Source organism: Oncorhynchus kisutch, linkage group LG20 (genome assembly GCF_002021735.2).
Source record: "Oncorhynchus kisutch isolate 150728-3 linkage group LG20, Okis_V2, whole genome shotgun sequence".
Classification (NCBI taxonomy): domain Eukaryota; kingdom Metazoa; phylum Chordata; class Actinopteri; order Salmoniformes; family Salmonidae; genus Oncorhynchus; species Oncorhynchus kisutch.
In genome coordinates this window covers 40,207,903-40,231,508 of record NC_034193.2, presented here as the reverse complement: position 1 = coordinate 40,231,508, position 23,606 = coordinate 40,207,903, and the positions used below count along the sequence as shown (strand labels likewise).

The 23,606-nt window shown below is 42.6% G+C and overlaps 1 protein-coding gene and 1 pseudogene across 1 annotated transcript; one reads left to right on the top strand and one right to left on the bottom strand.

The window, feature by feature from the left end:
* Positions 1-2,046: 2,046 nt before the first annotated feature.
* On the bottom strand, positions 2,047-2,735 carry LOC109865266 (uncharacterized; annotated as a pseudogene).
* A 1,712-nt stretch (positions 2,736-4,447) lies between these two features.
* Positions 4,448-20,737, top strand: LOC109865849 (COMM domain-containing protein 1). Its single transcript, XM_020454321.2, has 3 exons — positions 4,448-4,676; positions 5,462-5,749; positions 19,167-20,737. The coding sequence occupies exons 1-3, from the start codon at positions 4,503-4,505 to the stop codon at positions 19,272-19,274; spliced, it is 570 nt and encodes a 189-aa protein (XP_020309910.1). The 5' UTR covers positions 4,448-4,502; the 3' UTR covers positions 19,275-20,737.
* The last annotated feature ends 2,869 nt before the right edge of the window (positions 20,738-23,606 follow it).

Here is a 23,606-nt window from a genome sequence, read left to right as displayed (position 1 = left end):
CCCACACCTGGGAACTATAACACAGGCACAATCAAGGAACTACAGTATGTTCTGACTGGTCAATAGTTCTCAGTGCTATCTTTAAGCGAAGAGAATAAAGAGTGGGAAATAGATGGGTCGATTTAATGTATGCTTTCTTTGATCGCTAATGCACTAATGGTGACTTATTCCCTTTTATCAACAGTTGGCTTGTGATTTCTAACTAATTCATTCTGAATGAATGCTTCATAATGAGTCTACGTTGACACTTTGTACCAGTTTGTGAAACTTTTGTATCAGCTTGTAAAACCATTTTACTCATCTATAAGGTGTGGCGTCGGTTTGTGGTTTGCTTTGCTTTATCTTAGCCAGGTCGCAGTTATAAATGAGAACTTGTTCTCAACTGGCCTACCTGGTTAAATAAAGGTGGGGAAAAAATGGTCTTACTTTTTTTTATCAGCTTTTTATCGGAGCAATTTACCGTAGGGCTCTATTCAATCTGTGTCGCTGAAGAGTTACAGATTGCGAGATAGAAATGTAAAGGTAATTTCCCATTGAGACGACATATGCCGAGTTTACCGTTAACGCGCGGTCTCCGCTGAAATTTGCCCTCAAATTTCGATCATGCTGTAACGCTGAACTAAGCCGATATGAATTGAATAGAGCCCTTTAGCCATTTGAATCTAAACAATAAGCTGTTTAACCAATTAGAACAGAGCTGTTACAAGACTGTGGGAATTTGATAAACTATTGGCCTTGGTTTTACAGAAAATCAACTATGTACAGTTGCATTAGTGAAAGAGAATTACGATTATTAAAGGGCAATCTACGGTTCAAATAATAACAAACTGGGTACCCCACTACTGTTTGGTAAAAACCTGAGGGATAGGACTGAAGAACTGTAACCACACTGAAATTCATAGACAGTAGAAATTCATAGACAATAGATAACAAATATTCTATTTCATGTCAAATAGTTACAAAAAATACCTTGAGACATCACATTAAGCCCCGTACAGCATATGGAACAAATTAATTTATTGTACAAATTGTTCTAATCCTTGGGCATCCTAAAGGTCTAGCTAGGGGAATCCCCCTTAGGATTTAGGTAAATAAAAGGCCTTTGAAAAAATATGTATTGCCTCCACATTCTAGGTTTGTGTGCGGCTGAAAAAAGTTTGCAGACATTTCACTGAACTGTTAACATATAATTTACAAGAGTATATCATTTGACTTGGATACACCTATCGAAAAGCTTCATCTAAAATGTAAGGTTGTATTACTCCATACTTATATTTTTGATGTCATTTGAGTCTTTGTAAACAAACCATGTATACCTTCAACATATCACAGTTATTTTGAGAAGCGGTTTGGATCTATTGGCTTAGCCCAACTGTTTTGGGTGATGGACCAACAGTCTACAGACCCAGGTTGGAGTCCTAGTTGTCAGTCTTTGGGCTGTCAGTCTTTGCAAGCATAGCTCCATTTACATCCAATGTAGCTTATTGTGTTCCAAACCAGGAACAGGTTCTGTATTCTGTTCCAACCCTGTTCCAAACCAGGTATAAGTTCTGTATTCTGTTCCAAACCAGGAACAGGTTCTGTATTCTGTTCCAAACCTGTTCCAAACCAGGAACAGGTTCTGTATTCTGTTCCAAACCAGGTAACTGGGCTGTGTTGTAGTTTTCTTTAGACTAGAAGTATAGAGGTTGATTATAATCTATAAGAAATCTACACATATTAAAAAGTCATTGTATGTTGAAATAAATCCTTTTAAATAAAACAATTACTTTATTCTAAATAATTGTTTAAAAAGTTACTTAGGGTTAAGGGTCACTGCTGTAGCTACAGTGTAACAATAATGAGTAATTACAATAGTATTGCACAGTAAACTTACTTACAGGAGCACCGCAATAAATGATGTCCATGGTTATTTTCCCAATTCATCCTGTAAGAGGAAGTAGCACAACTCTTTTGACTCTTTGGCCCAGTCTACAGAATGACACAGCATCGCCTCTCCGGCTGAGGCTTATGGGAGTCTCTGTTCTCAGGGATACTGACAGAAACATGACTCTGTGTCCACATGTTTCCTTTGCTCTTACGAGGCATTGAGTCATGTGGCATGTCAATCACAGACTCCCTTGATGGTGTTGGCCTGGGACTCTTGATGTTGATGGCCCCTTGATGTTGACCCGGTCAGGTTGGCTGATAGCTGGTTGATAAACGGTGGTGTGGCTTCGAGCTGGAGTTTCTTGCCGCTTGACTGCTTTGACAAACATAATCGGTCTGGGCACCAGGTACCCAGCTTGCCTTAGCAGCTCCCCCAGCTCCAGATTACGGATGAGCCTGACCAAATCCCTAATGATTCGATAGGTCTTCTGGCGATCAAAGGTCCTCACATCCTCATGTTGGGTCGGGGTGAAGGCTGATGATGATACGGTCCATACTGCTGTCATCATGGTGTCCTTCGTAGTTCTGCGTAACGTATGATAGCAAGTCATCTGCCCCTGGGGTATTCAGGTTGCCCATCTCATAGTACGGAAAGTTCTGGTTGGGAAGCAGTTGCCAACAGTAACCGTCACACTCGAGGCGGTTATCGGAGTGATGGAAGCCGAACTTCTTCCTTTTGGGGTTGTACGGCGCCAGCAGGTCACCATTGTTGTCGAATTTGACGTAGTTATGGAGAACCAGTGGAGCAGGTAAAGCCCATGCCTGGGCCAAGGCCTACCAGAGCCAGACGAGTTGAGGTGTCCCATTACATTTAATGTTTTAACGTTAGCCATCCATACACCTGAAAATATTGGAAGGATGAGAGAGAGGAAGGATGCGAGAGAGGAAGGAGGAGAGAGAGGAAAGAGGAGAGGAAAACAAAATGTTAACCCTACTACTACATGACATGCCTGTATAACACAATATAGCTACACTACATGACCAAAAGGTATGCGGATACCTGCTCGTTGAACATCTCATAACAAAATCATGGGTATTAAATATGGAGTAGGTCCCCCTTTGCTGCTATAAGAGCCTCCACACTCTAGGTTTGTGTGCGGCTGATTGGCCATGGGAACCCATTTCATGAAGCTCCTAACGAACAGTTATTGTGCTGATGTTACTTCCAGAGGCAGTTTGGAACTCGTAGTGAGTGTTGCAACTGAGGACAGGCAATTTTTTCGCTCTTCAGCACTCGGCGGTCCCATTCTGTGAGCTTCACTTCTCAGCTGAGCCGTTGTTGGTCCAAGGCATTTCCACTTCACAATAACAGCACTTACAGTTGACAGGGGCAGCTCTAGCAGGGCAGAAAATGAACGTACTGACTTGTTGGAAAGGTGACATCGTTGATAGTCAGTGAGCTCTTCAATATGGCCATTCTACTGGCAATGTTTGTCTATGGAGAATGCATGCTGTGTTTATACACCTGTCAGCAACGGGTTTGGCTGAAATAGCCGAATCAACTCATTTGAAGGGGTGTCCTATACTTTTGTATGCATTTCTATGTGAAAGTTCCACAACGTTGTCCACTACCTGATTGAGTGGACTGAAGCCAGATACCTGTTTCCTGATCCTGTCACAACCTATAACAACCCAATACAAACTAACCACTCTACCATCCTAATTTTCTGAGCCACAAACTCAACCTATTCTAACCTCATTCTGCATGTAATGCTGCTCTCAAACTTCATAGTAGTTTATGATCGGAGTTGAAGAAATTGAGGTCAGTAGCTTGTGAACCTTTGTTTATTCAAACACTCAAAAGTATTTTTTCAATTATTATTAGCTGATACATTAATTCACAAACTATAAAATAGGTGTTTGACGTTACAGATGCGATGTCAAATTGTAAAAACAGCCTGCGGTAACTGTTACTATGTTGCCATGAACACACACGCGCACGCACGTGCGCTCTCTCTTCCGCTCTCTCTCTCTCTCTCACACACACACTCATACATACTAGATAGGGTTCTTGTTGTACCTATTCTGTGTCCTTCTAGTGAGTGTTTTACGGGTATCATTCTATAATTAAGTACAGTAATTAGGACTAACCTAATGCAATTGTCTTAAACCTCATTTATACCGTAAGTACACAATGCAAGACTGTACTTAGCTACATAAAATGTAGCAAACACGTGCAGTGACGCCATTTGTAACTTGACGCTACTATGTTTTTCATTATCTCATTTCAAGACTCACCACTGTATTATTGATGTTAATAAATAAACATTAAAGACTGATTTTGAGACTGTTCAACAATTAACATACTTGTCATGTTCTATTTAGTTTGTCAAAGGTTCCTAAAGTCCAAAAAGAAATACTGTTTTCAACTATGCTATATTTTGGGTATTAATTATATAAGACTACTTTTTTGAATCAACCTCACGTCGCTTTCAACGATGATTGGTGTGTGTGTATGGGTTTTCGAGGATATGTAGGCCAATCAGCGATTTATGTGCGTGAGTATGGTGAGAAAAACAACCAATGAGCGGGTATACATATGACAGGAGTCACGTGACCCGTGGGGCTGAAACATGGCGGATGTCGAAACAACCAAATCTTTGAACGGTTTGCTGAATGGAATAGCACAAATAGTGTATTATAATAATGCTGAAATAACAGAGGAACTTTTGAAAAATGAACTTTATCCAGACTTAACGCAGGAGGAGTTTTGCGCGATGCATGAAAAGATGAAAGGTCTTTTAAAGGTACTGTCAACTTTGCATTTGGACATCATTCCCACCTGATTCATCTTGTGTTGATTGAGAAACGTAACCAGCTACATTATTATGGGGTTAGGCAATAGGTAACAAATAGTTACATGTTTCAAATGCTCAACCTCGTCCTGCAGCCCATATGTTCGAACCCTGTTTCTCTATTGTCTTTAATTGTCTGTGTCTATAAAATCTTACCAAAACAAAGCTTTCAGCTCAATCAGTTAATTTAATTTGTACACGTGGCATTGTAAATAAATTGCTAGCATATGGTGTGTGGATTCATTCATGTTGACAACTTCATTCATGTTGAGAACGGTGGTTTTCAATGATAGATCAGTTTGTCTTCCCTACAGGCTGAGATTTACATGTCACTAGATGGCAGCACTAGAACACCTGTGTAAACACATGTCAACTTCCCTTTGTCCTTTTTATTTTATTATTATTATTATTTTTATAACCTATGTAACTAGGCAAGTCAGTTAAGAACATTCTTATTTACAATGACGGCCTACCAAAAATGTAGAAGGCCTCCTGCCGGGACAGGGGCTGGGATAATAAATTAAACAGGACAAAACGGCAAGAGACAACACTACATAAAGAGACCTAAGACGACAACATCACGGCAAGGCAGCAACACCGCATGGTAGCAACTTGATGTGGAGATGACATTGTGTCTAAATTTCTGTCTTGACCAGGCCAAGATAATACAACAAGAAAAACTTCAACCTCTTTGTTAGACTAACAAATCTCTGCTTGTTTTCTTCTCCCCTTCTCAGTCCATTGCCGCTGCAAACATGGACCAGGCCCAGCTGGAAGCCTTCCTGACTGCCCAGACCAGGAAGCAGGGCACGGGGAGTGTGAGCGCCGAGCAGGCGGCCGCCCTCTCCCGGTTCTGGAAGAGCCATCGGGCCCGGGTGAGGGAGAGCCTGCTGGGCCAGAGCCGCTGGGAGCCCGGCCTGAAGGGCCTCACCTGGAGGGTGGACCTCCAGACCTCAGCCAGCAGAGGGGGTGCCGCCAACATTCCCGTGGCCCTGGTGGAGCTGGAACTGGGCAGGGCTGGAGAGGTGAGAGGGGAGTTGGGGTGATGGGAGAGGAAAAGGCCCATTCTCTAAAATACCAGTCACACTGACTGTACAAGCACATTACATGGCTGCCTGCAATTAGACTAATATTATATGTTTTTATTCCCAAATTGTGCTTTCAGACATAGTAAATTATGCAAATCAACAGGCTTTCTGCTCTGGACTTGTTCCATAATGTGCCCCAGGTGGGTGGAATTTGCACATTTTGATTTTAAACCATCTAATTAGTCCTAAAGTTAAATCTCCACCCACCCGGGCCACCGGGTTGAACCTCTAAGAAATCTAATGTGAATATAATGCAAGACTATGCAAGCTATGAGGAAGCTGAAGAGCACATGTCATTCAGAACACATCAGTGGCTTTGTTCTCACCTTCCTCTTTCCTGCTTTAGCAGTATATTTATTGCATTGTCACAGTTCCACATTTTTGTGTCTGATGTAGCAGCACTACATACACTAGTCTGCCTTTAACCTGTTAGTCCTCAGACCTAATACATACAGTTGAAGTTGGAAGTTCAGCACATTTAAACTCAGTTTTCACATTTCCTGACCTTTAATCCTAGTAAACATTCCCTGTCTTAGGTCAATTAGGATCACCACTTTATTTTAAGAATGTGAAATGTCAGAATAATAGTAGAGAATGATTTATTTCAGCTTTAATTTCTTTCATCACATTCCCAGTGGGTCAGAAGTTTACATACACTCAATTAGTATTTGGTAGCATTGCCTTGGGTGAATTTTGGCCCATTCCTCCTGACAGAGCTGGTGTAACTGAGTCAGGTTTCTAGGCCTCCTTGCTCGCATATGCTTTTTCAGTTCTGCCCACAAATTTCCTATGGGATTGAGGTCAGGGCTTTGTGGTGGCCACTCCAATACATTGACTTTGTTGTCCTTAAGCCATTTTGCCACAACTTTGGAAGTATGCTTGGGGTCATTGTCCATTTGGAAGATCCATTTGTGACCAAGCTTTAACGTCCTGACTGATGTCTTGATGTTGCTTCAATATATCCACATTTTCCTCCCTCGTGATGCCATCTATTTTGTGAAGTACACCAGTCCCTCCTGCAGCAAAGCACCCCCTCAACATGATGCTGCCACCCCCGTGCTTCACATTTGGGACGGTGTTCTTCAGCTTGCAAGCCTCCCCCTTTTTCCTCCAAACATAACGATGGTCATTATGGCCAAACGGTTGTATTTTTGTTTCATTAGAACTGAGGACATTTCTCCAAAATGTATGATCTTTGTCACAATGTTCAGTTGCAAACCGTAGTCTGGCTTTTTTTATGGAGTTTTGGAGCAGTGGCTTCTTCCTTGCTCAGCGGCCTTTCAGGTTATGTCGATATAGGACTTGTTTTACTGTGGATATAGATACTTTTGTACCTGCTTCCTCCAGCATCTTCACAAGGTCCTTTGCTGTTGTTCTGGGATTGATTTCCATAGACCGAACGCGTCTCCTTCCTGAACGGTATGACGGCTGCGTGTTCCCATGGTGTTTATACTCGTGTACTATTGTTTGTACAGATGAACGTGGTACCTTCAGGCATTCGGAAATTGTGGAGATCAACAACAAAAATTCTGAGGTCTTGGCTAAATTATTTTGATTTTCTCATGAGTTCAAGCAGAGGCAGTAGGCCTTGAAATACATCCACAGGTACACCTCCAATTGACTCAAATTATGTCAATTAGCCTATCAGAAGCTTCTAAAGCCATGATATAATTTTCTGGAATTTTTTCCAAGCTGTTTAAGACACAGTCAACTTAGTGTATGTAAACTTCTGACCCACTGGAATTTTAATACAGTGAAATAATCTGTCTGCAAACAATTGTTGGAAAAGTTAATTGTGTCATGCACAAGGTAGATGTCCTAACCGACTTGCCAAAACTATAGTTTGTTAACAAGAAATTTGAGGAGTGGTTGAAAAACAAGTTTTAATGGCTCCAACCTAAGTGTATGTAAACTTCTGACTTCAACTGTATCTATAAGCTATATGCCAAATGTTGATTGGCTTTGGTCATAGATCAGAAGGAAAAATATTTTCCCTTGTTTGGTTTGTCAAACTGCTATGGACGCCACCGCCCAGATGTACACATGGATATTCCTTGCATGTCTGAGAGGGGGAAAAATATTTTGAAGGGTATGGCACCCTATTCCCTATAGGGCATTACTTTTGGCCAGAGGGAATAGGGTGCCATTTGGGATGCACTACTAGTCAACTGACAGACCCCAGCTGAAGCCACCACCACGGAGGTTACAGGTCTGGGATCAGCTTGCCCCACTCCTGTCCTCATCTTAATCACCAACTGCCAAAACACCAACCTGACTCTATTCCAGCTATTGGACGACGTCTTATCTGCATGACTGAGCTACATCCATCCTATGGTTGGTTAGTTTGTCCCGCTAATGCTTCTTTTGCCTTGACTCTCTAGAGCAGGGCTGCCCAACCCTCTTCCTGGAGATCTGGAGGTTTTCAGTCCAACCCCAATTAAGCATATCTGATTCAGCTAGTTAAGGTCTTGTTGAGCAGCTAATTAGTATAATCAGGTGTGTTAAATTAGGGTTGGACTCCAGGAAGAGGGTTGGGCAACCCTGGTCTAGAGTCAACTGCTTAAAAAGGCTATATAGAACTTTTGCTTCGGAGGGTGCTCTAGAACCAAAAGGGGTCCGGCAGAAATATTGCCCAGAAATAACCTAATTTAACAGGAAAATGTATATGAACCATACAGAATACAATCCCGACAACATTTCAAATGGCTTCCTGTTCCTTTTGCATGTCTCATCTTCTAATAGACGGGAGTGGCCCACTTTCATTCAACACTGAATCGGTAGCTCCCTGTAGACTTGAGCTAAAATGGAGCACAGCTTCCACTCCCGCTTATTTAAATAAACTTGGTATAGCCTAATAATGGGCTGGGTGGTGTCTGCTTCAGCTTTTATCTGGGGTCAAAAAATATCTAATCTGACCCAATCACTTTCTTGCTGTATCCACAGCCATTGTTCCTTTTCATTGGGTACTAAAGCAGATTCACTGCTGATTTATGAAGACATCATTTGTACTAGGATGAATAGAAGTGGTCTATTGACATTTTGATTTGGCAGTGGGAGAGACTATTTTCCGCTTGCGAGAACTTTAACTAAGAATTCCCATGTGTGTACTTCTTACAATAACGTGATAAATCAATAACCTCACTTTGTAATCTAGTAGCACAGTTGTAACATTTACAACATGCAAACTAGAGGCCAACAGACAATTGGTAGTCTGTGTGGAGTAAGATTAGCAAGGTCACATGCAATGTTTCTACAGGTTAGTCGCCCCTCATCTATAAATCAAACAGTTGCGCAAGTCTGAATTATGCAGAACAGGTTTTCTGATGAGGCCAATTGGGTTCTGTAACAGTTTGTAATTGAGTCAGTAATCGAAAGATTGCTGGATCGAATCCTCGAGCTGACTGTCGTTCTGCCCCAGAGCAAAGCAGTTTAACCCACTGTTCCCCGGGCACCTCTCCGATTCAGAGGGGTTGGGTTAATGCGGAAGACCCATTCAGTTGTACAACTGACTAGGTATCCCCCTTCTTATAATTTGCCCAGTGATTGTGGTTAAAACCTCCTCTATCCTACCCACACATACTATTCTAAGTAACTGACTGTTTATCAGGTGCTGTGGAATAGTAAACCAATTCTGTTGATTTTAGGGAAGTCCCCTGATGTCGTTGTTCAATGGATCTATTTACTTAGCTGAGAGAAGTTACGTAAATTGCACCACTGATGGCTGTGCTCTACCCTTTTGAGCATGACCACAGTACATGCTGTACATTCTATTGAATTCTCAGAGCTCCAGAACTAAACCGGCTGTATGTGGGTAATGTATGAGGTTGTGGTTTCCACATCTGTACATTTCATATAGCACATGTTCCTGTTCTGTAGGCACGAAACGTTATGAAATATTTCAAAATGGAGGTGCTACAGGATCTTGTCCAATAAGAACACTTTTGTTTTTCCCGTTGTAAAACATTTTGTCCTACTGAACACCATTAACTAAGCCCATCCAGGCGTTGGTCTTTTTTCATCTGGATGACAGCCTAAGCCTTAGTGCATTACATTTGGCAGACAGTGTTTTGCACCAGTGATCTGTGGAGTTGAGGAGCTCTCAGTTGACGTTTGATTTACAAGACAAGCTTGGATCGTTTGTCTCTGTCGTTAGGCTTTGCCTTTACCCACAGCGACCCAACCCAATCTCCATTATCTTGTGAAGTCAAAGACATAATGCACTAACAATATCAGGCAGAAAGAATGTTGATTGAATCCCTATGACCAAATTGTTTTTGAACTAAGTGTCAAAAGGGAAGGTTTGTTCTGTGTGTGTGATGATTTCAAGAGTTAGGAAAGTGAAGAAATATGATAGGTATGAGGCATTCCAATTCCTGCCTATAGATGAGAGCTGGCATGTAACATTAGGCATCTTTAATTGGAGGGTGGAGAGTCAAAAGACATGGAAAGAAGAGGATGATAGTGTAATAAGCAATCTCCCTGTCTTTACCTACATGTCAATCATTGGAAAACATAGAAGGCATGACCAATTCTTCTCTCCACACAGGTGATTTCTCAGAGGATTGCACAGTGAAATCTTAAGTAAACCCAGGCCCTGCATGTCCCCAGGCACCCTCATTTGTTGACTTCTGTGATCGAAAAAGCCTTGGTTTCATGCATGTCAACATCAGAAGCCTCCTCCCTAAGTTTGTCTTACTCACTGCTTTAGCACACTCTGCTAACCCTGATGTCCTTGCTGTGTCTGAATCCTGGCTCAGGAAGGCCACCAAAAATTCTGAGATTTCCATACCCAACTATAACATCTTCCGTCAAGATAGAACTGCCAAAGGGGGAGGAGTTAGCCTGCAAAGTAATGTCATACTTTCCAGGTCCATACCCAAACAGTTCGAACTACTAATTTTGAAAATTACTCTCTCCAGAAATAAGTCTCTCACGGTTGCCGCCTGCTACCGACCCCCCTCAGCTCCCAGCTGTGCCCTGGACACCATTTGTGAATTGATCGCCCCCCATCTAGCTTCAGAGTTTGTTCTGTTAGGTGACCTAAACTGGGATATGCTTAACACCCCGCCAGTCCTACAATCTAAGCTAGATGCCCTCAATCTCACACAAATCATCAAGGAACCCACCAGGTACAACCCTAACTCTGTAAACAAGGGCACCCTCATAGACGTCATCCTGACCAACTGGCCCTCCAAATACACCTCCGCTGTCTTCAACCAGGATCTCAGCGATCACTGCCTCATTGCCTGTATCCGCTACGGAGCCGCAGTCAAACGACCACCCCTCATCACTGTCAAACGCTCCCTAAAACACTTCTGTGAGCAGGCCTTTCTAATCGACCTGGCCCGGGTATCCTGGAAGGACATTGACCTCATCCCGTCAGTTGAGGATGCCTGGTCATTCTTTAAAAGTAACTTCCTCACCATTTTAGATAAGCATGCTCCGTTCAAAAAATGCAGAACTAAGAACAGATACAGCCCTTGGTTCACCCCAGACCTGACTGCCCTCGACCAGCACAAAAACATCCTGTGGCGGACTGCAATAGCATCGAATAGTCCCCGTGATATGCAACTGTTCAGGGAAGTCCGGAACCAATACACGCAGTCAGTCAGGAAAGCTAAGGCCAGCTTCTTCAGGCAGAAGTTTGCATCCTGTAGCTCCAACTCCAAAAAGTTCTGGGACACTGAAGTCCATGGAGAACAAGAGCACCTCCTCCCAGCTGCCCACTGCACTGAGGCTAGGTAACACGGTCACCACTGATAAATCCATGATTATCGAAAACTTCAATAAGCATTTCTCAACGGCTGGCCATGCCTTCCGCCTGGCTACTTCAACCTCGGCCAACAGCTCCGCCCCCCCCGCAGCTCCTCGCCCAAGCCTCTCCAGGTTCTCCTTTACCCAAATCCAGATAGTAGATGTTCTGAAAGAGCTGCAAAACCTGGACCCGTACAAATCAGCTGGGCTTGACAATCTGGACCCTCTATTTCTGAAACTATCTGCCACCATTGTCGCAACCCCTATTACCAGCCTGTTCAACCTCTCTTTCATCTCGTCTGAGATCCCCAAGGATTGGAAAGCTGCCGCAGTCATCCCCCTCTTCAAAGGGGGAGACACCCTGGACCCAAACTGTTACAGACCTATATCCATCCTGCCCTGCCTATCTAAGGTCTTCGAAAGCCAAGTCAACAAACAGGTCACTGACCATCTCGAATCCCACCGTACCTTCTCCGCTGTGCAATCTGGTTTCCGAGCCGGTCATGGGTGCACCTCAGCCACACTCAAGGTACTAAACGATATCATAACCGCCATCGATAAAAGACAGTACTGTGCAGCCGTCTTCATCGACCTCGCCAAGGCTTTCGACTCTGTCAATCACCATATTCTTATCGGCAGACTCAGTAGCCTCGGTTTTTCGGATGACTGCCTTGCCTGGTTCACCAATTACTTTGCAGACAGAGTTCAGTGTGTCAAATCGGAGGGCATGCTGTCCGGTCCTCTGGCAGTCTCTATGGGGGTGCCACAGGGTTCAATTCTCGGGCCGACTCTTTTCTCTGTGTATATCAATGATGTTGCTCTTGCTGCGGGCGATTCCCTGATCCACCTCTACGCAGACGACACCATTCTATATACTTTCGGCCCGTCTTTGGACACTGTGCTATCTAACCTCCAAACAAGCTTCAATGCCATACAACACTCCTTCCGTGGCCTCCAACTGCTCTTAAACGCTAGTAAAACCAAATGCATGCTTTTCAACCGGTCGCTGCCTGCACCTGCATGCCCGACTAGCATCACCACCCTGGATGGTTCCGACCTAGAATATGTGGACGTCTATAAGTACCTAGGTGTCTGGCTAGACTGCAAACTCTCCTTCCAGACTCATATCAAACATCTCCAATCGAAAATCAAATCAAGAGTCTGCTTTCTATTCCGCAACAAAGCCTCCTTCACTCACGCCGCCAAGCTTACCCTAGTAAAACTGACTATCCTACCGATCCTCGACTTCGGCGATGTCATCTACAAAATGGCTTCCAACACTACTCAGCAAACTGGATGCAGTCTATCACAGTGCCATCCGTTTTGTCACTAAAGCACCTTATACCACCCACCACTGCGACTTGTATGCTCTAGTCGGCTGGCCCTCGCTACATATTCGTCGCCAGACCCACTGGCTCCAGGTCATCTACAAGTCTATGCTAGGTAAAGCTCCGCCTTATCTCAGCTCACTGGTCACGATGGCAACACCCATCCGTAGCACGCGCTCCAGCAGGTGTATCTCACTGATCATCCCTAAAGCCAACACCTCATTTGGCCGCCTTTCGTTCCAGTACTCTGCTGCCTGTGACTGGAACGAATTGCAAAAATCGCTCAAGTTGGAGACTTATCTCCCTCACCAACTTTAAACATCTGCTATCTGAGCAGCTAACCGATCACTGCAGCTGTACATCGTCTATTGGTAAATAGCCCACCCTTTTCACCTACCTCATCCCCATACTGTTTTTATTTATTTACTTTTCTGCTCTTCTGCACACCAATATCTCTACCTGTACATGACCATCTGATCATTTATCACTCCAGTGTTAATCTGCAAAATTGTAATTATTTGCCTACCTCATGCCTTTTGCACACATTGTATATAGACCCCCCCTTTGTTTTCTACTGTGTTATTGACTTGTTAATTGTTTACTCCATGTGTAACTCTTTGTTGTATGCTCACACTGCTATGCTTTATCTTGGCCAGGTCGCAGTTGCAAATGAGAACTTGTTCTCAACTAGCCTACCTGGTTAAATAAAGGTGAAATAAAAAAATAAAAAAAATAACATTTTTTTTCTGCTCGTCTTCTCTCACAACAAACAGAAGAATGATGGATCTCGATAACAGTAATGGGAGCACACTTGTATTCCCAGGGTATCCAGCCTGGTCTCATAGACTAGCCGTAGCATATTAAATGTAAATCCGTCCCACTCAAATTAGTATGATATTTTACGTTTGGTATGGTTACATAAGACCGATGGTTCCATAAGAATCTCATCATGACCAATTTGAGCTAATTAGCAACTTTAACTACTTGCTACTTTGCAACTACTTAGCATGTTAGCTAACACTTCCCCTAACCCTACCCTTAAGTTTAACAGTTAGGTTAAAGGGTTAACCCTAACCACTAGCCTAGTTAACGTGAGCAAATGTTAGCCACCTTGCTAGAATTCGTAACATATCATACGTTTTGCAAAGTCTTAACATATTGTACGTTTACAAATTTGTAACATTGTACTTTTTGCAAATTCGTAACATAATACGAATTGTAATTTGTAACATATCATACGAAATGGGTGTTGGACACACACAAATGAATATGTACCATACAAAACATATCATACCAATTGGGAGTGTATCGGATTTACATACAGAATAATAAGAAATGCTCTGAGACCAGGTTTGGGTATCATATCTCACGATAAGCCTCGGCTCCGTTTTGGCCAGCGCTCTCGTTATCTCATGTCTTGTTATTGTTTTTCCAGTAAACAAATACATTAGCGTGCCGCGCGATCCTGGGCGTGACCCTTTGAGTGCATTAAATTAGTTCTCTAATATATGATGACAGATCCGGTAGACTCATAGGTGCCTCCAATACGGAAGAAACGAATGGGTGTAGCAACAGTGAGGCAGCATTCTAACGCTGTGTGCATCCCAAATGGCCCTGTATTCCCTACATAGTGCACTACTTTTGATCAGCGCATATAGCCCTCAAAAATAGTTAACTTTTTTAAGGAATAGATTGCCTAACTTGAGACACAGCCAAACTTGAGAAACTACTGTATTCAGACGTAAGGAGTGGTTGGTGGTTATTGGCTATGCACACACTGGTTGACCTGTAGTTGACCTGTAGTGTTTCTAAAATGCAGTTTGTATTCAGTGTCTTCTGAATCCTTTTGTATTACAAATGTTAGTCGCCTGTCAGTGTTTAGCAAACCATTGTCTCGGTTAATTGTGCCAGGTATGCTGTGTAGGCCTATATAGCATATTCTGTTTATTGTGCTGTTAAGTTTGTAGGCGCAACATAAACGCATGCATACTATTAATGCTCTCTCAGAACTTCAACACTTTTTTAGAGTGCATCGATGGTTTGCAATGTAGTTCATTCTCAATGCTTTTTCCCTCCACACATGGCTAGCATAAGAGCACATACTTAACCAAACAGGATAAACACTTGTATCATTCAACATACAGTATCAGGAATGTCTTCACTAGTAACCAAACAGGACCTACCTGAACTATTCCAATTAGAAATGCTTGTTCTGAACACGATGGCGCTAGAGGGGAGGCCTGCCGTCTTATCGGCTAGTTTTTTTTGTAGTTTTTTTTGCCTTGTTCGTAACTTGTTTTGTACATAATGTTGCTACTACTGTCTCTTGTGACCGAAAGAGCTTCTGGACATCAGAACTGCGATTGTTCACCTCAAACTGAACAAAGAGTTCTTCAACGAGTCGGACGGATGGATATACTACTACAGACACCCAACCAGACCCAGATCCCCGTGATTTGCTGGAGAAGGAAACAGAGATTTAGTGGAAAAAGACCCGGTTGCCTTGTGAGGATCAGGTGATGAGAGGCTAATCTGACCTTGCCTTCCGTCCTGCTAGCTAATGTTCAATCACTGGAAAATAAATGGGACAAGCTGAAAGCACATATATCCTACCAACGGGACATTAACTGTAATATCTTAAGTTTCACAGAGTCGTGGCTGAACGACGATATTAAGAACATACAGCTGGCGGGTTATACACTCCATCGGCAGGACAGAACAGCATCCTCTGGTAAGACATGGGGCGCGGACCTATGCATATATGTGAACAACAGCTGGTGCACAATATCTAAGGAAGTCTCGAGGTTTTGCTCGCCTGAGGTAGAATATCTCATGATAAGCTGTAGACCACACTATCTACCTAGAGTTTCTGTATTTTTTTGTATCTGTCGACATTGGATACATTTTGTATCTATACCGTCATTAGCAAACAGGAAAACGCTCATCCAGAGGCGGCGCTCCTAGTGGCCAGGGACTTTAATGCAGGTTAACTTAAATCTGTTTTGTCTCATTTCTACTAGCATGGTAAATGTACAACCAGAGGGGAAACAATTCTAGACCACCTTTACTCCACACATGGAAGCATAGAAAGCTCTCTCTCGCCCTCCATTTGGCAAATCTGAACATAATTATTATAATTACTGTCTATAAAAAAGTGGTCTGATGAAGCATCATGTTGTGGGGGTGCTTTGCTGCAGGAGGGACTGGTGCACTTCACAAAATAGATGGCATCATGAGGTAGGAAAATTATGTGGATATATTGAAGCAACTTCTCAAGACATCAGTTAAAGTTTGAAGTTAAAGCTTGGTCGCAAATGGGTCTTCCAAATGGACAATGACCCCAAGCATGCTTCCAAAGTTGTGGCAAAATGGCTGAAGGACAACAAAGTCAATGTATTGGAGTGCCCATCACACAGCCCTGACCTCATTTGTGGGCAGAACTGAAAGTGTGTGCGAGCAAGGAGGCCTAGAAACTAGACTCAGTTACACCAGCTCTATCAGGAGGAATGGGCCAAAATTCACCCAACTTATTGTGGGAAGCGGAAGGCTACCTGAACCGTTTGACCCAAGTTAAACAATTTTAAAGGCAATGTTACCAAATACTAATTGAGTGTATGTAAACTTCTGACCCACTGGGAATGTGATGAAATAAATAAATGCTGAAATAAATCACTCTACTATTATTTCACATTCTTCAAATAAAGTAGTGATCCTAACTGACCTAAGACATGGAATTTTTACTAGGATTAAATGTCAGGAATTGTGAAACTGAGTTTAAATGTATTTGGCTAAGGTGTATGTAAACTTCCGACTTCAACTGTACATATTACCTCGACTCATGTGCCCCCGCACACAGACATTGACTCTGTACCGGTACTCCCTGTATATATCCCCTCTGTTATTTACTGCTGCTCTTTAATTATTTGTTATTCTTTTAGTTTTTTAAATTTATTTTCTTAAATCTGCATTGTTGGTTAAGGGCTTGTAAGTAAGCATTTCATTAAGATCTACACCTGTTGTATTTGGCGCATGTGACGAATACAATTTGATTTGAAAACATTTGCTACGTTGTACACTAATGAATATACACCCCTAGTTACCTGTGTTTTGCCATGTCCAGCCGAACGGGCATGTGGCACTGTGTGGATGTGGGTCACTGTGGGGTCAAGCCCATTGAACGTCATAGGTGATCAGTTGCCGGTGCAACTGGTGTCAGCAGTCGCTCCAGTGCCATGTCCCTCAGATCTGTGACAGTCTGCCGCTCCCTTGGTACTGAGAATGAGGCCAGCAGAGCATCACGCCCTTGAAGACAAGATACCACTTAGTTGAAGTCTACTATGCTGTTGTATTAGGAGTTATACATAAATTCAGTTGCTGTCGCTATGGTGAATCTACTTTTCCACGTGAGAGTAGAGGAAGATTAGGATTGAGGTGTGCCTCATATGGTACTTAGTTGACAATTTAGTAGGCTAAACACTAAATGTAATGGTATTGAGGCTAACGAGTTGGATGGACAGCTTCAAGAGGGTCCTCTCTCTCGCCAACCGAAATGAACACTGAATCGTCCCGGGCAACAGACACGCTTCAAACCCTGTACTTCAATCAAACAAATGACGGTGGAAAGAAATAGGGCAGCGGTAGCCTGTAACCAGGCAACTGTTCTTTAAGAGCAGTGATGGGGCCCTTGTGTAGTGATGTCCACTCTCGGGAACAATCAGACTAACAAAGACATGGTCAGATGGAGGGTCTTGTGTCCTATTGTGGCCACCCAGGGACGTTCATAAATTTTTCAGTGGCATGTAATAAAGATGCTACACATCATAGAAATGGATGAGTAGATGGGCCAATCACACGATCTGCACACGGTCTGTGTACACTGCTACTCATTTGAAAATATACTCTGACTCAAATATCCCAAAATGTTTTGCATGTCAGCAACCAACTTTTCAAGATGTAGAACTTTCAAAATACTGAAATACAGCTGGTGTGACGCAAGTTATATATTTTGAAAACTTGATTACTGACATATAAACTATTTTGGGACTATATCAATAGTGGATTAATGAAAAATACCAAAATCTAGTTTGGGGTGGAGTTTTCCTTTTAAGGGCAGGTGCTATAGTTGCTCTCCTGGCTTAACTTCACTGTTCTGGGACCAGCTTCCATTATCTAGTCCTAACTGTGACCATTATGAGTTAACCTGATGTTATGTGGCGTCATGTTTAAGACTCAAAGGTAGCTCTTCAAGGGGTATGGATGTCCTTGGACAGTCAACTGTTTATTTTTTTAAGATGTCTCTTTTTCCCTCATTTGTCCTTTGTGCCTGTCGTCATCTCTCTTTGATGGCACTCTGGTTAAAGGTCACATTCTCACTAGTGATATTGGAGGCTATTTTTTTTTTAAATGCCTCCGAGGGTAAGAGGGAATGAAAGTGTTAGTTAAGGGACCCTGTTATAAGTGGGGGAAACTCATGGCTGTGCTACAGGCACAGTGTCGCTATATTTAGGCCAACTGTTGCCTTTTTATTTGTCAGAAAGTGACGCTTCCTGTACATCTAGGTCATCGCGCTCACCGCTTAACAGTCTTCTGAAATCTTCTTCCACTGTATTAGTTTCTTGGAAACGCGCTAAAAATACATTTCTTGAATAAGCATAATTTTATAAACCTTTTTATAAAAAAATATTTTAAATGTAGAAGCATTTATAATGTTTATTTCGATTAGTCCTTTTTAGTTTGTTGTCCATTTGAAAGAGAAAGAACAAGTGTTTGGTCCTAACTGAATGTGTCTGGACCACATCCTGGTCCTAGGCTCCTCAACTTTCTGACCCCGTTTTCACACACACACCTCTTCCTGTAGCACAAAGTGTTGAATAAGCTTTCAAAAGGTTCAATGGAAGTCACAAACTGACTTAGATCTCAGGTCCCATCTTTAGCACCACTGCATAACAGTCTAGTTCTTACAGCTCTTTGATGTCATTCAGTGGATGTTTATATAGGAGTTTCCTAATCTGACCTTTGCTCCCACTTTGTCTGAGAGCCCGGACCTTAAAATAGGACTTGATGTGAACTTCTCCCTCTGCTGTAAAGTTGAAAGGTTCCTATTATCACAATGTTTCTGATGTCCCGTCATTTGAGCTACATCCCTCAACCAATCATCCATGAAGTATGCTCTACTGCCTGTTGTCTTGTTCTTAGTATACTGTCCCTATTTTGCCTTTCCCTTCTCCTTCCCCCATCCCTTTCACACTTCTCCGTTCTTGTTTTCCTTCCAGGACTCAGACTTTGTGTGTCTGGAGTTTGACGAGGCGAAGGTGAACCAGGTGTTGAAGAAGATGGCTGAGATCCAGGAGAGCATCAACACCATTGTACACCGCAGCTAGGGTCTAAATGTGTGTGTGAGTGATAGAAAGAGAGGAACGTCCCCATTCTGTTAAAAAACGTTTTTTTCTTTTTTTTTTTTCTTGTCATTTCCCTTCATTCTATGACTTGGACAGAAAACATTAGCCTGCCACATCAGACAGGACAAATATGCCTTATAGATGTATCTTTAAACTTTTATTTACTGTACACACTAGCTAGTTAATTTCTTAGGATTTACTATCTGTTTAATCTGACATTGGCTTTATTTACTCCAAAGGGGATATTGTTCTATCACTGCTAGAGGAGAAAACATGCTTTTTTTTGTGGCCCGGGAAGGAAGACTTCTTTTCACATACAGAACCTACACTACTGTTATGCTTGATTTTACGATTAGTGCAATGTCCATTTTGTACGTACCCTTTGCCATTCCAGACAATGACACGTTGATATTTTCAGTTTAAGCCTAGTAAACTTAACATCCCCTTGCTTAATGTTGGGCAGACAACTTGTACAATATTGTTGTTCCCAAATGAGCTGCTTCTTTCCACACTATTACTGTCAACATCATGAATTTCCTTCTGGGGGAAATGTGCTTCACAGCTCCTTGAAACATTCTGACTGCCTGACCTGGTCTAGACTTTCAACACTGGGCACAGGCCAGGGGTGTAGGATATTGGGTGAGGTGAGACATTCACAACATTGCAAATAGAACTGACACAGTCTTGCCTGTCATGTGGAAGAGAAAATTATCTGTTCTACGTACAACATATTCTGAGTTATTTTGCATGGTTGCACCATCCTGGACAGGCCCACGTGCTGGCCCAATGGCTTTACATATTCTTCTTTTTTTGTCTCATTTATTTTGGGTTGATTTGAAAGACTTGATTTGTTGAAAAGTAAAAAATTATGGAAATGTATCTGGTCCTTCGAACTGTCAGTGATCATGAAAGAGAAAAAAACATTTATTCATCCATAGTAATGTCAAATTAATTTGTACCGTGAAGGTTAGAGCTGGGAATATAAAACGATCAATACCGAACCAACCATTTTTATCTAGGACATTTGACTGATATTGACGATAAGTAGCCTTTACTAGAGGAATGTGTAGTTTGAAAAAATTAATTAAGTCTGCTAAAATGCGTTATTTCTAACTGGATAATTGATAGCTGCAACATTCAAGGTAGTTTTAAGGGTAATACAAAAGAAGTAACTGGTGCACATTCATGTTATCAATTTATCGTTCAGTTGGTCGTTACTGTGATAATTCAGTCAATTTATGGATTTTTGTCCATATCGCCCAGCTCTAATGAAGGTTCATGTCATCTTGTTACCCCCATCTGCAGAATGGGATATCAACCCACCGTAACAGGCTACCAAGCTAAACACTTTGGACCAGGTATAATTGAAAAAAAACGAACAAAATGTATCAACGCCTGCTTTCCGTTTTGTCTTTGTAATGTAATAAAACAGAGTTTAAAGGACCTCATCACCTCTTTCTGCGTCGTCCGCATTCCAAGAACCATAGGTCCTCGAATCTTCCTGCTCAAAGTCTGGACGGAAGCCATAGTGTTACTGTTTGACAACCAAGCCGACTTGCACCGACTGGCATTGTTGCCTCTGAAATGAGGAGTGGAGGAGGGGTGGCTGGCTTCCTGACGACAGGGGGGGAAGAGAATGACACTCGGGGCTTTGATAAGGTGGGGGAAGTTGATTCATACACACCCTTTGCGTACCACCACCATTGGTGGGTCTGAGAGGACTGATACACCCTCGTATACAAGGACACATTCTTGTGTGTCCGCATCACACCCTCCTTGTAAAGTGATAGGAGGAAGATTTCAGGCCTTATCTAGGTATCGTTAATGTGGTTGTGTGACATGATTGTGGTCACACGGGGCAGTGATGAGACCAACAGGTCGGGAAGATTTGGTGGGTTACTCATCTGCCGTGAGCTGAGCTGACCTGTAGGCCCTGTAACCCACTAGTCTTCTAGTGTACACCCTCTCACCGTCCACTAAGTGACCAAAGTCAGCTCTGCAATCCAGTCGTCGTCAACTACGTCATCCAGGCACTGCCAACTACGTGACCCGAAGAGAGACCCAGCACTCTAGCCAAACATCTCCGCCTGGAGGTGTCAGCCTTACATGGAACCTGGAGGTCCCATTTTACAATTGCAGTAAACTGGATGTGGATTAGACAACAGACAGCTACAGCTGTCATACTATAACATCTAGATCTCAAAGGCATTATTGTAATGTAACACCAGCATGTGTACCGTTGAGTCACATGGACACACAAGTCACCAGAGTTCAAGATGGAATTTTTAGTAACAATTTAATCAGGAGTGGGCTTTGGTTAAGGACTAGCACAGGGGCGTGGGATGGTTTAGGCTTGAAAGTGCTCACTGACGAAAGCAGCTGTAGACTCCCTGCTTACATCCCTGGTTGCCTCCCAAATTACATCATATTTCCTATATAGTGCACTACATTTGGGCCCATAGGGCTCTGGTCAAAAGTTGTGCACTGTGTAGGGAATAGGGTGCTAATTGGGACTCAGAGCCAGAGACATTCAATTAGCAGTTATAAATAAATCAGACTGAGTTCTAGTTGTAATTATGGCATCGGCCCATGTTTACGACAGGCGATAAAGAAATTGACTTTCCAGCTAACCCAATTATACCAGCCTGTAGTCATTCTTTTGTGTTTGAGTCTGCCTTGTATTTAGAGAAAAGCAGCAAGGGTTCTGCCTCCCATGCACGTTCCTCGTCTTTCATCGTGTTAGTGCATGTTAGATGGGGTCCACTGCATTAGCAGATAAAGTGGAGGAGACCATGGTAACAGTGGTTCTGTTGTGGTTACTCAGAGCTCACCAATCTCATATGGCTTTCACTCTGTCCAACTCCTATTAGTAAACTAAATGTTACAGCGTGAAATCTTATGCGTTTGGGTCTTTTTGGCACCTGAACAACATGGATAACACACACTTCTCAATCCAGCAGGAACCTAAGCACTAATGATTTCCTTGGACAGGCCCAGGAGTGGACAAGATGATGCATTTTCAATTTGACATGATCTCCTGAGAGATAATTTGGCACGAATACTTAAGGCCCCGTACTATTGCTAAATACGGTCATTTGAGTGCTAAATAGCACACACTACCAGTTATGAACGAGCATGACAACTGTGCTACAGAGTCCTGCCAAATACAGGTGGGGTGGTGACACAAAGTTGAATCTAGTTAATATGTAAATAAGCAAGTGTGTGTGTTGCAACCAGAGTTGACTATTGGACTGGGAAATTAGGAACTTTGAGAGGCTTGAAATGGATTTAATTGCATTGTCACTTCCTTTTTAGAGAGTCTTAATGGTGTTGGGTTGACTGGAGAACACGGGGCTTTTGCCATTCTCAAGTAAAGGAAAAGCTCACAACACTACTTCCCCGAAGGAGGAAACGGCCAGAGTGACACTGCTGAGAAAGTAATGTCAAAGAGGACGTACTATAAGATTACTGTAAAGAGGAAGTTGAAGCATGTGAGGCAGAGATGGTGTACCAGAAACAGCTGTAGTCTTGAATCACCGGCCGAAACCTCTGCATAAGAGGATTTACTTTCTACAACATTTCATCCAACATTACATCCTACTATATTTCACTGAAATCTTCAGCCAATTTTGTTTAGTCATTCATTTGAAAACTGTCTTGCTGTATAGAGCCTTGCATTTTGTACATGAAAGCCTATCACGTACAGTATACAAAACATTAGGAACACCTGCTCTATACATGATAGACTGACCAGTTGAATACAGGTGAAAGCTATGATCCCTTATTGATGTCACTTGTTAAATCCACTTCAATCAGTGTAGATGAAGGGAGGGAGACAGATTAAAGAAGGATGTGTAAGCCTTGAGACATAGATTTTGCATGTGTGTCATTCAGAAGGTGACTGGTCAAGACGAAAGATTGAAGTGCCTTTGAACAGGTTATGGTAGTAGGTTCCAGGCGCACCAGTTTGTGTCAAGAACTGCAATGCTGCTGGGTTTTTACATGCTCAACAGTTTCCTGTCTGTATGGTCCATCCCCCAAAGGGCTTCCAGCCAACATGACACAACAGTGGGAAGCATTGGAGTCATTATGGGCCAGCATCCCTGTGGAACACTTTCAATACCTTTGTAGAGTCCATGCCCCAGCAAATTGATGCTGTTCTGAGGGCAAAGGGTGGTGCAACTCCAGATTAGGAAGGTGTTCTTAATGTTTTGTATACAGTGTATATACTCTCTATCTACCCATAAAGATACAAACAACACATTTAATTATGGAGTCCACATATGAACTTGGAACCGCAAGCTCATAAAATAG